Source organism: Oncorhynchus nerka, linkage group LG9a (genome assembly GCF_034236695.1).
Source record: "Oncorhynchus nerka isolate Pitt River linkage group LG9a, Oner_Uvic_2.0, whole genome shotgun sequence".
NCBI classification, from domain to species: domain Eukaryota; kingdom Metazoa; phylum Chordata; class Actinopteri; order Salmoniformes; family Salmonidae; genus Oncorhynchus; species Oncorhynchus nerka.
The window spans coordinates 25559479-25577099 of NC_088404.1; the positions used below are offsets into that span (position 1 = coordinate 25559479).

At 40.4% G+C, this 17621-nt stretch overlaps 1 protein-coding gene across 1 annotated transcript in view; it reads left to right on the forward strand.

Moving 5' to 3' along the window:
* The first annotated feature begins 221 nt into the window (after positions 1-221).
* Positions 222-17621, forward strand: part of slc17a8 (solute carrier family 17 member 8) — a 32803-nt gene continuing 15403 nt past the window's right edge. The window contains exons 1-6 of the mRNA XM_029668904.2: positions 222-883; positions 9270-9522; positions 11556-11674; positions 12821-12935; positions 13182-13269; positions 15544-15630. Coding sequence (XP_029524764.1) covers positions 783-883; positions 9270-9522; positions 11556-11674; positions 12821-12935; positions 13182-13269; positions 15544-15630 — 763 coding nt within the window. The 5' untranslated portion in view covers positions 222-782. The remainder of the gene's footprint in view (positions 884-9269; positions 9523-11555; positions 11675-12820; positions 12936-13181; positions 13270-15543; positions 15631-17621) is intronic.

Sequence of the window (17621 nt, forward strand, 5' to 3'; positions counted from 1 at the left end):
CAAATGATAGGCCTATGGAAAAGCTGCCAAAGAATGGGGAGTGGTGTACCGGGAACATGATTATAGTTGAGTCTTATGTTACACCACAGCAGCCACGGTACTCTTGTCTCTCTTTGAATGCAGCTTGTCAATATTTAATCATTCATCCACTAGGTTGGTATCAGATGATCATGGTTGGCTGAGGATGTGGGGCTAGAGGGCTGGGAGCTAATGAGGGAACGGGGGTGGACTTTAGGAGGGGAGGCAGACAGGTACCCCAGCCCCTCCACGCAACATCTGGTGGAGCTATCAGAAGGCGAGGAAAGCAAAGGGGGCTGTTGAAGATACTGAGGTGGTGGATTGTACTCTTTCACTCTCTCTCTCTCCCTCCCTCCATGTATCTCTCTTCCCACTGAACCCCCTGAAGGTGACGTGACACATTCCATGCTAGGAGTTCTATCTGGTGCCTTGGACCTTGAGGTGTACATCTGCACACCCTTAGCCTCAACAAGAACACCCTCCACCTCCACCTAGTCATTCCTCACTGTGCCCATCATCCCCTTGTATCCCAGTCTGATCCAGACAGCATAAGCCCATCTCACATCTGAGGAACGTCTGAGGGACCCGTGGCACCACACAAAGGCGGAGCCAGCCCCATGGTGCATAAGAACTCAGGAAAGATGAGCAACCACATCTAGCAGATCTTTTTTGTCTTTTTCAGAGCAAAGTGTGCAAGAAATAGGGGGAGAGACATACTCCTGTGAAATAAAGAGAGGGAACAGGACAGGGAGAAACAGAAGAGGATGCCTTTTGGGGGGTTTTCGGGGCTGAAGGAGCGGGTTCTGAAACCAGGGAAGGAGGAGGTGAAGAATACAGTAGGAGACGGTCTGGGGAACCTGCAGAGGTGAGTCTGGGAGTGTCTGGAAATTATGGGAGAACTGTGATTGTATAGGTGTGAATCCCTACTCTCTGACTGAGAGATGTGTGTGACTCAATGGAGTGAAAGCACGGCACAGTGCGGGTTTGATATCTACTTATAGCAATAGATCCGATCATTTCACATAAGTGAGTTGTATGATAATATTTTGGAGTACTTGTAGGTATTGTATCTTAGTTATCTTATTGTATTTTAGGATCTTCATATAAAAATCTGTATATACACTGTTAAACAATTGTGGTCCTATAATCCCAAACGTAGATCATTTGGTCAAAATTCTTAAATCTATGAACAAAGCCAGTGGTGGGGACAGGAGGGTTGAAGAACCTTAGAGGCAGAACATGAAGCTCACCATGTACTGTACCCAGAGATAACTAAATATTTGATTATTTTTCTTACCAGGCAATCCCAGTGATGTAATCAAAGGTTTTATTTTAAGACATTATGATACATATTTCATATCTGATACACATTTCACAAGGGGAGGATGATGAATATGGAACTTCCATGTATGAGGTAGATTGTTGTCTTAAAATAGATAAACCAAGTAAGAGGGCAATTTCCTGTGAAAGGGAATTTTGCATGTTGAGAGCCAGAATGTTCACTGTGCAGTATGAAATAGATCAAGAGCAAGCCAAACAGTGTGAACAGTTGATTGATTATTTCAGAATCTACAATATGAAATTGTATAAAGAAGGTGAACTGGACATATTTATCCAACAAGCAGTTATCATGTACAGTATATAAGGATTGTAATATCAGAACACAATTATCAGAATTGTATCCAATTGTATCTTTCTATTTCATGTCATACATTTACATCAGTTTAATTTGAAACACTTTACAAACACTGGGAAAATGCTGAATGAAGTGCTTTATTAAAGTCTACAAGGATCCATGCTGTGGGAAAATTATATTCCACCAAACTGCTAAAATCAATACTAACAGATGAAACTAAAGAAATGTGAATCCAGAGAGACCAAGAGAGGAAAAGAGGAATTAAGCATGAGCCGAATGAATCATTAGGCTAAATCTCATTTTCAGATGAAACCTGTTTGTTTTTTCAAGAGGGTATTTCAGATTGCTCTGGGACAGACTGCATTATTTATTGAGTTATATATTATGGATCCAGTTAATCACTCTTTCAATTTTTCCTTATGAATCAATTATAGCCTGACTATAAAGTGAGCATCTTGAAAATGATTCCATTCAATAATTAACTTAACACTTCATTTGACACAGTACAGAAATGACCAGGTATTTCCTACCAAACAACTGCGCTAAATGGTTAAAAAATAATAATAATATTATACCAAAGCAAAATAATTTTTCCCATGAGACGTAATTTATTGTCTGAAATACAAAAATCACACGGAATGACATGGTTCTCTCAATAGGGTCTCTCTAGAATTTTGCAGTTGCTGACCAGTCTGTTAACTGACACTGTTTAAGCCCATTCGTAAGAGCTTCTTTAAATATCAGCTGTCCTTGGTACAAAAAAAGGTTGTGAGATAATGACATTGAACAATAAAACACACAGCCTCTGTTCTGTATGACCTGAGTGACAACTCAACAGTCATAGAACTTCATAGACACAGTGGTGTAAAGTAAGTAAAAGTACTACACTCTAAAAAGAAAAGGTTCCTGGAGTATCCTTGAGGGGTTCTTCAAATTGAAACTGTGGGGGAACCACTATAACATATTTGAAAAACCCTTTAAAAGGGTTCTTCAAAGAACCCCTTTTGATGGTTACTCGAATAACCTTTTGAATAAAATTTTTGGGGTTCATTTTTTAAAAACTACCCCCCCTATTATTATTAAAAATATATATTAATATACATAACAATAACACAATATTTTAGTTGTCAGTGTTTATATTAACGGCAATGCAGAATTAAGAAATCAAAATATGAAGTCAACTCCCAGCAGAGCCCCAAGTCCAATGGGTACATCCTCTGGCGTGTTGACATTAATGTGTTGATGTTCTCCGTATCCACAGCCAGAATGATTTTGCATTGCATGGTGATCGAACAGGTTTCCTGTTATATTCATCAGAGGTGTAGGGAGGGTGAAGTCTGGGAATCCAAAAAATAGTAATTCTACAGATGATTAACAAAACATATGCACAACAGTATTCATACCTTTGTTTTTGTGATGAACGTGAATTTAAAAAACTGTTTTGATAATGGTTTTCATACACATACCTTGTCCATAATGTAGAGGCTTATGGGATATTCATTGAAGAGGTAAGAGAGGAAGATGGTAAATGTGATCTGCATAACATACTTACCAATTGACATACCTTTGTATGCCTCCTCGTCTGTATACCTGCAGACACAGACACAAAAGCAGTTCAGTTATCTTCACCCAATACAGCTAGCCTTCAACATATTCTTATAGCCTTCATATTCTTACCTATTTGATTGATATCCATTGAATTGTGTTCATTTACTGTTTTAGAAAGATTGGCACAAATATGAAAAGATATATGTATCATCGTAAAACAATATCAATTTAGATCCTACAAGGGACAAACCTTACCTTAAATTGAGAAGATCTTTAAATATTTCAGTTAAGTGCCTGCACCTGCGGTCCTTTCAAATCCAAATGTTTCAGTTGGGCAGTTAGGTTCCTGAAAGAACCCCCCACCAACTAAGGAGGTTCCTCGATGAACCCCACCTCCTATGGGGTTCTTGGAATATTGGCAATTTTCAGTGCGAAAAAAGGTTGAATGTACTTATCAAGAGAACACATAGTCATCCCTACTGCCTCTAAACTGGCAGACTCACTAAACACAAATGCTTCATTTGTAAATGATGTCTGAGTGTTGGAGTGTGCTTCTGGCCATCTGTAAATGAAAAGAAATGGTGCAGTCTGGTTTACGTAATATATTTAATTTTAAGGGATTTATTGCATTTACTTTTAGTTTTGATACTTAAGTATATTTAAAACCAGATATTTTTAGACTTTACCAAAGTAATATTTTACTGAGTGACTTTCACTTTTACTTGAGTCATTTTCTACTAAGGTATCTTTACTTTTACTCAAGTATGACAATTGGGAACCTTTTCCACCACTGGATAGACATAATGACATCATGGACCTCATGCAGAGAGGATGATGTCACACTTAACTTTCATCTGACTGGAAAACAATAAATCATTTTGGATTTATCAAGACAATTATCAATTAAATGTTGTTCTTGTGATTTTACAGATCAATTTTAAACAGGGATCCATACTCTTTGTCTTTAAAAGACAAGGAGATTGACAAGGAAAGCAACTTTGTTTATTATACCATCAGTTGACACGATATGTCAGTTGAATGTCAGAAAGTACAATATAGGTTACAGTTGGCCGTTTTTGATGTTGCCACTGTAGCTTTGACCAAAATGATGAAATTGAAAACTAGCTCTTGAGAAAGAGAGATTGTTTTCAATTCTCTGTTGAGGCATAATTATCTCCATGTTTTTCATCCACTCGGTAGATCAGAGATCAATTTGGTCTACTTAGAGGATAGAAACTACTTTATTAAAAAGGCACTAATACTATTTTATTAGTGTTGAGGCGAGCCAAGCATCATTTCCTCCTTCTGATAATGATCAACCATTCTCATAGCATTTGTCCAGTCTATTTTAGATAAAAGAGCGCACAATCTGTGAGCTGGGAAATACGGATGGGGGATGGAGAAAGCAGGGGTCCCTTACGGAAAAAATGGATGAATTTCACAAGATCTTTACATGTGACAACATGCATGAAATAACACATATGGAATCAGGAAGTAACCAAAAAAATGTTAAACAAATCTAAATATATTTTATGTTTGAGATTCATCACATTAGCCACCCTTTGCCTTGATGACAGCTTTGCACACTCTTGGCATTCTCTCAACCAGCTACATGAGGTAGTCACCTGGAATGCATTTAAATAAACAGGTGTGCATTCTTAAAAGTTAATTTGTGGAATTTCTTTCTTTCCTTCTTAATATGTTTGAGACAATCAGTTGTGTTGTGACAAGGTAGGTGTGGTATACAGAAGATAGCCCTATTTGATAAAAGACCAAGTCCATATTATGGCAAGAACAGCTCAAATAAGCAAAGAGAAACAACAGCCTATCATTACTTTAAGATATGAAGGTCAGTCAAAGAGGAAAATTTCAAGAACTTTGAATGCTTCTTCAAGTGCAGTCGCAAGAACCATCAAGGGCTATGATAAAACTGGCTTTCATGAGGAACTCCACAGGAAGGATAAGTTAATTAGAGTTAACTGCACTTCCAATTGCAGCCAAAATAAATGCTTCACAGAGTTCAAGTAACAGATACATCTCAACATCAACTGTTCAGAGGAGACTGTGTGAATCAGGCTTTCATGATCGAATTGCTGCAAAGAAACCACTAATAAAGATCAGCAATAAGAAGAAGAGATTTGCTTCAGCCAAGAAACACGAATAATGGACATCCGACTGGTGGAAATCTGTCCTTTGGTCTGATGAGTCCAAATTTGAGATTTTATGTTTCAGCCGCTGTGTCTTTGTGAGGCGCAGAGTAGGTGAACGGATGATCTCCGCATGTCTGGTTCCCACCGTGAAGCATGGAGGAGAAGGTGTGATGGTGGTTCTGCTTTGCTGGTGACAATGTCTGTGATTTATTTAGAATTCAAGGCACACTGAACCAGCATGGTTACAACTGCATTTTGCAGCAATACGCCATCCCATCTGGTTTATGCTTAGTGGGACCGTCATTTGTTTTTCAACAGGACAATGACCCAACATGCCTTCAGGCTGTGTAATGGCTATTTGACCAAGAAGGAGAGCGATGGAGTGCTGCATCATATGACATGGCTTCCACAATCACCCGACCTCAACCCAATTGAGATGGTAGGGGATGAGTTGGACCGCACAATGAAGGAAAAGCAGCCAACAAGTTATCAGCATATGTGGGAACTCCTTCAAGAATATTGGAAAAGCATTCCAGTTGAAGCTGGTTGAGAGAATGCCAAGAGTGTGCAAAGCTGTCATCAAGGCAAAAGGTGGCTACTTTGAAGTGGCTCCTACTTTCAGGCCAGGGTTTTAGAAATGTTTGCACAGGTCTAATTTGAAAAAAACAGAAATACCTTATTTACATAAGTATTCAGACCCTTTGCTATGAGACTCGAAAATTAGTTTGATGATCCTTAAGATGTTTCTACAACTTGATTGGAGTCCATCTGTGGTAAATTCAAATAAGTGGACATGATTTGGAAAGGCACACACCTGTCTATATATATTTTATTTAACTAGGCAAGTCAGTTAAGAACAAATTATTATTTACAATGACATGCTAGGAGCAGTGGGTTAACTGCCTTGTTCAAGGGCAGAATGAGATGCAGATTTTTACCTTGTCAGCTCAGGGACTTGATCTAGCAACCTTTCGGTTCCTGGCCCAACGCTCTAACCACTAGGCTACCTGCCGCAGTGCACTGTCCCACATGCACTGTCCCACAGTTGACAGTGCATTTTAGAGTGAAAACCAAGCCATGAGGTTGAAGGAATTGTCCATAGAGCTCCAAGACGGGATTGTGTTGAGGCACAGATCTGGGGAAAGGTACCAAAATATGTCTACAGCATTGAAGGTCCCCAAGAACACAATGGTCTCCATCATTCTTAAATGGAAGAAGTTTGGAACCACCAAGACTCATCCTAGAGCTCGCCGCACGTCCAAACTGAGCAATTGGTGGAGAAGGGCCTTGGTCAGGGAGGTGACCAAGAACCCAATGGTCACTCTGACAGAGTTCCAGAGTTCCTCTGTGGAGATGGGAGAACCTTCCAGAAGGACAACCATCTCTGCAGCCCCCCACCAATCAAGCCTTTATGGTACAGTGGCCAGACGGAAGCCACTCCCCAGTAAAAGGCACATGACAGCCCGTTTGGAGTTTGCGAAAAGGCACCCTCAGACAATGAGAAGCAATATTTTCTTGTCTGATGAAACCAAGATTGAACTCTTTGGCTTGAATGCCAAGCGTCACATCTGGAGAAAACCTGGCACAATTCCTACGGTGAAGCATGGTGGTGGCAGCATCATGCTGTGGTGATGTTTTTCAGTGGCAGGGACTGGGAGACTAGTCAAGATCGAGGGAAGGATGGACGGAGAAATGTACAGAGAGATCCTTCATGAAAACCTGCTCCACATTCACCTTCCCACAGGACAACGACCATAAGCACACGGCCAAGACAACGCAGGACTGGCTTTGGGACAAATCTCTGAATGTTCTTGAGTGGCCCAGCCAGTGCCCGGAATTGAACCACAGTACTGAGTAAAGGGTCTGAATACTTAAATGTATTTTAAGTATTTGTATTTTTATAATAAATGTATATTTCATTTTTGTATTTTTTATTAATTTGCAAAAATGTCTAAACCTGTTATTGCTTTGTCATTATGGGGTATTGTGTGTAGATTGATGAGGGGGAGAAAACAATTGAATTAATTTTAGAATAAGGCTGTAACATAACAAAATGTGGAAAAAGTCAAGGGGTCTGAATACTTTCAGAATGCACTGTATATTGCATTTGTGGTTGTTCTATGTTTTGCTACCGCTAATGCTTTGACTAGGGTTGCAAAGCTACTGGTAATTTACCAAAGTTAATGGAAGAATGATAATTAACAATCTATGGTAATCTATGGCAATCTATGTCAATTCTGGTAATTTATCATTGAAAAATAAAATATTAATATATAGTATTCATTTTTTGTATCTGTGTCCAACTGTCCATGAGTTTCTAGTATATAGACCATATGGTTCAAGAGAAAATAGCCTAATTAATGAAAAAGCATATTATCAACAATGGCATTATTTTCAGTTAACTCTGCAACTCTTCCAACTCTTGTCTTATTTCACAACTGCCACCAGTTTGGCCCCAAAACATTTACAACAAAGACATTTTGACATAGTAAAATAAATAAGCGTGTAAAAAACAATAGAATGTGTTGAAATCCTCATATTAAACATTAAATACAGATTTATTTTTTATTTATTTTAAAATCAGAAGGCCACACAGATTGCCAGAGATAATTACAGACACCTCTTATAAATTGAAGTACCCAAAAAAAGTCACTAGATGTCATCTGATCAAATTCTATATATTCCTTGAAAGTTAAAAAGCTTCTGGTAGTTTACTGGTAAACTTCAAAAGTTTCAGGTAATATACCCTTCCTTTACAAGCCTAGCTTTAACACTTTTAATGTTTTTAAGTGCTTTTAAGGTGCACTTTACCGGTTCTGCAGCAGATAAAATTAGCGCTCTATACTCTCATGCGCTACTTCGGGAACCTGATTATGGTGCAAATTCTAAAATGGCTGACTCAGTCTGTCAATGGACACTATGGCTGAAGACAGTTGATAAGATGCTTAACTCACACATTTCCATGGGTTGGGTCAAAGGTAGTAAATAAAGCCTCAACGGCTTCTCTATAGGGCAGTACCTGACCCTTAACATAACAATTGTAGCAAACAAGGGATTTTTTCACGGTGTCTTAAAAGATTGGATACGAGTTTGCAAGACTCTCCTTTTTGCCCACTTCTCCATCAAACACTCTGTCTGTAAACTGCCTGGAGGTGTGTTGAGAATATCTATTACACTGTCATCCATTGGGTTTGTGCTGTGCAAATGAACTCCACACCAATGTAACACAAAGAGGCTGATACTGTTCACATTTAGTTTGTTTGTGATGGATGGGATGACGCTTCAAACACTGACCGTATTTGCCTGTGTATCACGACAGCTGTCCATATGAAGGGGATTGAAAACATATATATATATATATATATACTTAGGACATACCATTCAATAACAATGGCTGTATGTGCTAGGGAGACCAAATGCATGAAAAAACAAGACCCCCATAAAAAACAAGACCCCCATATTAATTTCTTCCCAGATAGAGGTACTCAGGTGGAGATCTGAAGCGGCCAGATGAAAGCAATTCCTGCTCGCTGCGGGATGAGGGCAGAGAGAGACGCTGGGTAGTGGAACAGGTGTACAGAAGTGGGGAGGAGGGTGAGGGGGAACCAAATATCAGATGCACAGGGACCTTTTCACAATGGCATGCTGAGTTCACCTTGTAACTCTCATGGGTAGTGGGCAGTCTCCACTCCTTCCTGTCTTTTAAAGACTGTTTTAAATATCATAGTAGATTTAATGTAAAGTGTCATTCAAGGGTATCAGGTATACAAATACTTTTTGTATACACCATACTTGATTGTAGTAGGCCTGTGTAGTGTAGTATGACAATGTTATCCATTAAACACTTACCAATGTCATCCTGTGGAACTTCGTAGGAACGTTGATTGTTTTCTCAACTCCCATGTTTTGTGTTACAGAAAAATTGATGGGACCAATGTGGACGAGGATGACCAGATGGAGCTCACGGACGACGGGCAACCGATGGCTCCTCGCCACAATGCCCCTCTGTTTGACTGCGGTTGCTGCGGCCTGCCCAAGCGCTACATCATCGCCATTCTCAGTGGACTGGGCTTCTGCATCTCATTTGGCATCCGTTGCAACCTGGGGGTGGCCATTGTGGAGATGGTCAACAACAACACAGTCTACATCAATGGGACACCTGTACTCCAGGTGAGAGAGAAAGACGGAAATCACTGACATAAAATAAATAAATGATCCATAGGGGCCTCCCTAGTGACGTCACTACAGACCCGGGTTTGATCCCAGGCTGTGTCATGACCGGGAGACCCAAGAGGCGGTGCACAATTGGCCCAGCGTCGTCCGGGTTATGGGAGGGTTTGGCCGGCCGGGATTACCTTGTCCCATCGCACTCTAGTGACTCCTTGTGGTGGACCGGTCATCTGCAAGCTGACCCCGGTCGCCAGTTGGATGGTGTTTCCTCCGACACATTGGTGCGGCTGGTTAAGCAAGCAGAGTGTCAAGAAGCATTGTGGCTTGGCAGGGTCGTGTTTTGGAGAACACATGGCTCTTGACCTTCATCTCTCCTGAGTCCGTAGGAGAGTTGCAGTGATGGGACAAGACTGTAACTACAAATTGGGGAGTAAAAGGGGTAAATGACCCAAAAATGATTTAAAAAATAATCCATAGTGCATTATGGGGTGTGTATCATAGGAACCTTGTAGGATAGCAGTTGTAAGGGCAATGAAGCAGCATAGGTTCATAGGTGCAGCTGTGGTTCCAAGGCCTATTTACAAAGTTCAAACTTCCATATTCAGAAGAAAATAACCTTAAGGCTTGAATGCAGCAACATATGACACCACTGCCTTTAAATGTAATTGGCATTTCACCAAACTCCGATATTCCAATCATACATGGCTGTCTTGTAAAAAATATTGAAACATACTTACATATTTTGTCACTGAAAGGTCTGGACACAAGACAGATTGGTAGGCAAGCATCAAACATTTTGGGGAAATACAGACTCAAAAGAAAGGAACAGTTTCTTGAGCGAAATAAAAAACATCTTCCTCATGAATGCAGTGAAAAACCGCAGCTCTGAGTATCAAACAGTAAATAAATGCAACAATATACAGTACTGCATATCTTTTTTATTGTCACATACACCAGATAGAAGCAATGAAATGTTTTGTTTCACAGGGTCATCCATAGTAGTACAGCACCCCTGGAGCAAATTAGGGTTAAGTGTCTTGCTCAAGAGCACAACAACAACTTTTGCACCTCGTTGGCTCGGGTATTCAAACCAGCGACCTTTAGGTTTCTGGCCCAATGCTCTAATTGCTTGGCTATCTGCAGCCTCATAATGAAACAGATAGGAAACACACTAGTTGAATCAACGTTGTTTCCACGTCATTTCAATGAAATTACGTTGAACTAATGTGGAATAGACGTTGAATTGACATCTGTGCTCAGTGGGTAGCTGTCTACAATGTTGCAAAAAAACAGTAATGGAATGAAGTAATGTAACGATAGCGATTATTGTAAGATTATATTGAATATAGATTTAAGAAATATGTTGTTTAACTTGAGAAAACATTTTCAATACAAAAACAATGCGTTCGATCAATTGGTGTGAATTTGGAGAGTGCACCAGTGGAGAGAAGAGCTTAGTGTGGCTTCGCCACAGAATGATATCAGTGCCAGCAGTGCCAGTGAATGAATTTTGCAAACATACCTTTTTTATATCACTCCATAGTAGTGAATGGGCATGTGAAATAGGCTTCTTAGACGACAATAGTCAATAATCAATGATTCATCTAGCATCACCGGTTAGCCAGTCGTCAATGTAGGCCAGAATACAAAATTAGATTGCATATCAAAATCTTTGAGTTTAATCCTCTCAATTAACTCCATTAATCATCCATTCCTGAAACAGGGGAACATGATAGGAGATGAACAAAGCCTTGAATGTTGTTTTATGTTTTATTATAGTAGCATTGTAATTCAACAGCTGATATTTGGATGGAAAAGTTCAAGCGTTGTTCTGAAGGACAGCAGATTCACCCAAACAGTCCTCTGGCTCTATTTTCAATCTCTAACAACACAATAGCCCCCGACACACACACACACTCACACGCATGCGCGCACACACACTCACGCACCAACACACACAGACACACTTTTTTTTTATGTGAAAGAACTCGTAACCAGTTAAATACCCTATATTATATTACTCTGTTCCCCAGCCAGCTCAATTCAACTGGGACCCAGAGACTGTGGGACTGATCCATGGCTCCTTCTTCTGGGGTTACATCGTCACACAGATCCCTGGAGGCTTCATCTCCAACAAGCTGGCCGCCAACAGGTTAGGCCTTCCCACTGCTAATGATCTCCTTCCTTGAGACTGAAATTAAAGGGAAATGTAAGGTATTTTGATACAACTGGTTTGTGGGTGGACTACAGAGGGTTAAATAGGTGACTCGGGTGGGTTTGGAATGGATACTTGTGCTGAGGGCAGGAACAGACAGATTGGGTGTCTGAAATAGGCAGTCAGTCAATGTGTGTGGTGAGGTTTAGAACAGAAAGATAGGATATTTGGAATTGTTAGTCAGTGTGTGGAGTCAGAGCTATAAGAGAAACGTTTTAGGAGCCTAGGTGAAAAAGGCATGTAGTGTTTGTGTGGGTGGTAAGGGTTAAACTGGTGTGTGTGTGTTAGGTAAGGGTTAAAGCAGCCAGGGGTAAAGCCGTCTGGTGTGCGTGTGTGTGGTGAGCGTGCAGATCTGATGGGGCCGATAGCAGTCCTGTAATAAAAGTTTCACAGGAAAAGAGGACACGCCATTGACAGAGTTAATAATGAAAGATCCTGCCTCTGATTTCTCCCTGAGACGCCAGCCACTGGAATATTACAAGTGTCACTTACACCCGGTTTTGGAAAAGGGAGGGGTGGAGTGAGGAAAGAGGGGAGCAATGGTAATGAAGCATAATCGTATGGGATCTCTGTCTGTCCTTCAAAGGCAGATATATTAGATCTGTCATATTGTGTGATGTTGGATTGGTCATTTTAAGCTGGCACCTGCCAGAAGGGCAGGTTAGGGGAGAACTAGTCTTGTAGTGCCAGAGATCACACCGTATTCTCCTAGAACGGCTAGAGTCGAGGATAGGGGAGACCTGGGAGGGACTGACTAATTCAGGAACATTGATGATTGGTGTTGAGTTAATGGCGGTAGTCTTTGGTGCTCACATTTGTTCAAATGTGACTGTTTATAACATTTAAGTCTATAGCAGTACAAACCATGACAGTATGTGATGGGTTGTTGTTGACTTGGTTGTTGTATGTCGCAATTGGTTAATGTTCCATCAAGCTTTTATAATGCTCTAAGTAGCTGTTATGTTACATTCTCAGCTCATATGTAATGTGGTATGCATTATTGAAAGAATGTGCAATGCTACCCTTTTTTTTACGCCATTGTTGTCTACAACCTAGTCACACTATAATGTAATGTTTCCACAGAGTGTTTGGGGCGGCCATTTTTCTCACGTCCATACTGAATATGTTCATCCCTTCAGCAGCCAGAAGGCACTACGGCTGTGTCATGTTAGTCCGCATCCTGCAAGGCTTGGTGGAGGTGAGTCGTCTTCAGTGTTGCCAGATTTCATTGACACTTTCAGGTCGAATCTAAGCCAAAATCTCACCAAATCTACTAAATGTAGCCCAATTCAAGTTGTCAACAGTCGCCGTCATAATGATTGATCATTTGACCAAGCTCATATACAGTACATATCTAGACAGTACAGAGACACATGTTTATCTGTATCTCTTCACTCATGTTGATTTTTCAGAATAATGATACCATATAATGTTTCTTGTACAGGGTGTTACCTACCCTGCATGCCATGGGATGTGGGCCAAATGGGCCCCTCCCCTGGAGAGAAGTCGACTGGCCACCACCTCATTCTGTGGTAAGTGATATGAAAATTGAAAAGCTTAATAAAGGTGCAATGTTTGAGTCAAATAAAGTTAATTTAATTTCTTTCCATTCAACTGTTTTTCTTCCAATCCAATTGAGCTTTATGAAATTGTGCTGATGATTTTCCACAATAGCAAAACTTTCATGTGAAAAGATGTGGTAGAAGACAGGAAAACCAAAATGTAATTCATTCAGTAAATCAAATGGATATTCAAAAATACCCTGCCTGCCTTTCTGTTGAACCCATAACCACAGTCAACCCTATTAGTTTCAAGGCCTAATGCATCCATTTTTATCTCAATATCAAATCATTTCTGAGTAACAAGTATTTAGCTTGTGATGGTTTTCAATTAAAATGATAAAAAATATTTTCAAAAATAGATTTTTAGTAAAGAGCAATTCAAGCAAGAATTTTTCTCAGACTGTCTCGGAGTGGTCTGAGTGGGGAGGGAAAACTGAAAACTAGCGGTTAATGGCAGAGGTTTGGAACTCTCTTATTGGTCTATTAACAAAATAGCCGTCTGGTGATGTCCACAGGCAGGTCAAAACCTCCATCCCACCAAAACCAGCTTAAATTTCAGTCTTTTCCAGTGGTGTAAAGTACATAAGTAAAAATACTTTAAAGTACTACTTGAGTCGTTTTTTGGGGGTATCTGTACTTTCCTATTTATATTTTGGACAATTCTTACTTCACTACATCCCTAAAGAAAAGAATGTACTTTTTACTCCATAAGTTTTCCCTGACACCCAAAAGTACTAGTTACATTTGAATGCCCAATTTGTCAGGGCGTTGACTCTACAAGGGGTGGTGGACCATTCATGATACACGCGGGAAACTGTTGAGCGTGAAAAACCCAGCAGCGTTGCAGTTCTTAATACAAACCAGTGTGCCTGGCACCTACTACCATACCCCATTCAAAGGCACTTAAATATTTTTGCCTTGCCCTTTCACCCTCTGAATGGCACACATACATAATCCATGTCTCAATTGTTTCAATACTTAAAAATCCTTATTTAATCTGTCTCCTCCCCTTCATCTACACCACAGGAGGTTGGTGGCATCTTAATTGGTTTCCATTTGTTCAATGCCATTCCAATTTCTCCGTTCCAGCCATTATTATGAGCCATCCTTCCTTCTGCAGCCTCCACTGATCTACACTGATATACTGTAAGTGGATTTAACAAGTGACATCAATAAGGGATCATAACTTTCACCTGGATTCACCTGGTCAGTGTAAGCCATGGAAAGAGCATGTTTTGTATACTCAGTGTATACAAAACACTGAAAACCACGTTTTTGGCTGCACTGGGCCTTTAACTGAATCCATTGAATATATATATCATTGTTCTCTGTCTAGAGATGCTTAGCATTGTGGTAAAATAGCTGAAAATAGGGACTGGGAAGGTTGTTTTGTTTTGCAGATGTCGGCTGTTGTTCCCCATGAAAATGCATTAAAACAGCCATCTTTCAGAATAAACTGGTGCCATGACAACCGGCGCTTCCAAACCCTCTTGACATCACCACTGAATGAAAGACTGCCCTCACGCGCTTCACCTGCTCACTCTGAAGGAGGTCCTCTCCCATTCAACCCAAATGAAGTGTCATATTGCCTACTGTCCAAAAGCACAATCATGCTCCCGGGTTTCCACAAATCGAGAGTGTTTATAAGGCCATCAGATAATAGAATATACATTAAAACATCCTCTCCCAAGGACAGTTTCAATGAGTACTAATTTGATGAGTCCAATATGGTTGCTGTTGCATCTTTATGCTTACCAAGATGACCTATGAGACATGGAATACTTTTCTACACTCTTAGAAAAAAAGGTGCTATTTATAATCAAAAAGTGTTATTTGGCCGTCCTCATAGAAGGACACTTTGAAGAACCCCTTTTGGTTCTAGGTAGAACCCTTTTGGATTCCATGTAGAACCCTTTCCACAGAGGGTTCTACATGGAACCCAAAGGAGTTCTACTTGGAACCAAAAAGGGGTCTCCTATGGGGACAGCCACAGAACCCTTTTGGGACCCTTTTTTCTAAGAGATGTTTTTCTAGTCCTGTGTTGAAGAAGAGTTGCTGAGAGGCTGCAGACTGATAATAATCTAATAGTCAAAGTGTTTTCACCTACCTCCGGATCATTGTGATACCTTGGCATCACTATTTAATCATTTTATTGGGGTTTCCTTTAGATGGAGTCCCATTACACACCAGACAGAACAGCACTACAACAGTGGCATGGTCATATTTCCCTTTCCTTGTTTCCAGGTTCCTATGCAGGTGCTGTGATTGCCATGCCTTTAGCAGGAGTCCTGGTTCAGTTTGTTGGATGGCCCTCGGTCTTCTATATCTATGGTAAGATCCAAAAACTCAATATAAAGGCAATTTGTTAAATTGAATACCTGTGATTTACAATTATTTCATACAGGTATGCAGAACAAGAATTTCATATTGAGTTTTGGTAGGAACAATCTTTGAAATGCATTCACCTAAATTCAGATACTCCAGATGGCTGACATTACCAAAGATAGTAATCTTTGTAAGACAGGGAGATGTCTATGATCCAACTAGCGATAGGGGGAAAACTGTCAAATGACTTATAGTACATGACTTCAGCATTCACAAGACCAGGCCTAACTCTGATAAAGTGGGTGGGTGATTCCCATTTGAGCAGCATTCCATGTATTACACTAGCTGTCACTTGTCAGTTTTACACCAGTCTCAGGTTGTTCTCTGTTTTGCTTCATCAGTTTTGTGCATTTGATCTAAACTGTTATTTGATTAAGATATATGCACATCTCATAAGACTCTTTGTGCATGCTGCATTTCAATATCACTTCTGTAGCTCTGTTGTGATCTAATCATATGATTAATTGACTGAAATTAATGTTTTCCTGTCTGGGATTGCTACCTAATTAATCTTTCATTTTGTTTGAATAATAAAAAATCATTGAGGTCTAGAATAGGTCAAGGCCCAGTTCTAATTAGTTTGCCATATTTTTTTATTTCACCTTTATTTAACCAGGTAGGCTAGTTGAGAACAAGTTCTCATTTGCAACTGCGACCTGGCCAAGATTAAGCGTAGCAATTCGACACATACAACAACACAGAGTTACACATGGAATAAACAAAACATACAGTCAATAATAGAGTAGATAAAAGAAAACAAAAAGTCTATATACAGTGAGTGCAAATGAGGTAGGATAAGGGAGTTAAGGCAATAAATAGGCCATGGTGGCGAAGTAATTACAATATAGCATTAAAAACACTGGAATGGTAGATGTGCACAAGATGAGAGTGCAAGTAGAGATACTGGGGTGCAAAGGAGCAAGATAAATCAATAAATGCAGTATGGGGATGAGATAGATAGATGGGCTGTTTACAGATGGGCTATGTACAGGTGCAGTGATCTGTGAGCTGCTCTGACAGCTGGTGCTTAAAGCTAGTGAGGGAGATATGTGTCTCCAGCTTCAGTGATTTTTGCAGTTCGTTCCAGTCATTGGCAGCAGAGAACTGGAAGGAAAGGCGACCAAAGGAGGAATTGGCTTTGGGGGTGACCAGTGAGATATACCTGCTGGAGCGCGTGCTACGAGTGGGTGCTGCTATGGTGACCAGTGAGCTGAGATAAGGCGGGGCTTTACCTAGCAGAGACTTGTAGATAACCTGTAGCCAGTGGGTTTGGCGATGAGTATGAAGCAAGGGCCAACCAACGAGAGTGTACAGGTCGCAATGGTGGGTAGTATATGGGGCTGTGGTGACAAAACGGATGGCACTGTGATAGACTGCATCCAATTTGTTGAGTAGAGTGTTGGAGGCTATTTTATAGATGACATCGCCGAAGTCGAGGATCGGTTAGATGGTCAGTTTTACGAGGGTATGTTTGGCAGCATGAGTGAAGGATGCTTTGTTGCGATATAGGAAGCCGGTTCTAGATTTAATTTTGGATTGGAGATGCTTAATGTGAGTCTGGAAGGAGAGTTCACAGTCTAACCAGACACCTAGGTATTTGTAGTTGTCCACGTATTCTAAGTCAGAGCCGTCCAGAGTAGTGATGCTGGACAGTGATCGATTGAATAGCATGCATTTAGTTTTACTTGCATTTAAGATTAGTTAGAGGCCACAGAAGGAGATTTGTATGGCATTGAAGCTCATCTGGAAGTTAGTTAACACAGTGTCCAATGAGGGGCCAGAAGTATACAGAATGGTGTCGTCTGCGTAGAGGTGGATCAGAGAATCACCAGTAGTTGGTAAACCAGGCGAGGCAATCATTTGAGAAACCAAGGCTGTTTAGTCTGCCGATAAGAATGTGGTGATTGACAGAGTCGAAAGCCTTGGCCAGGTCAATG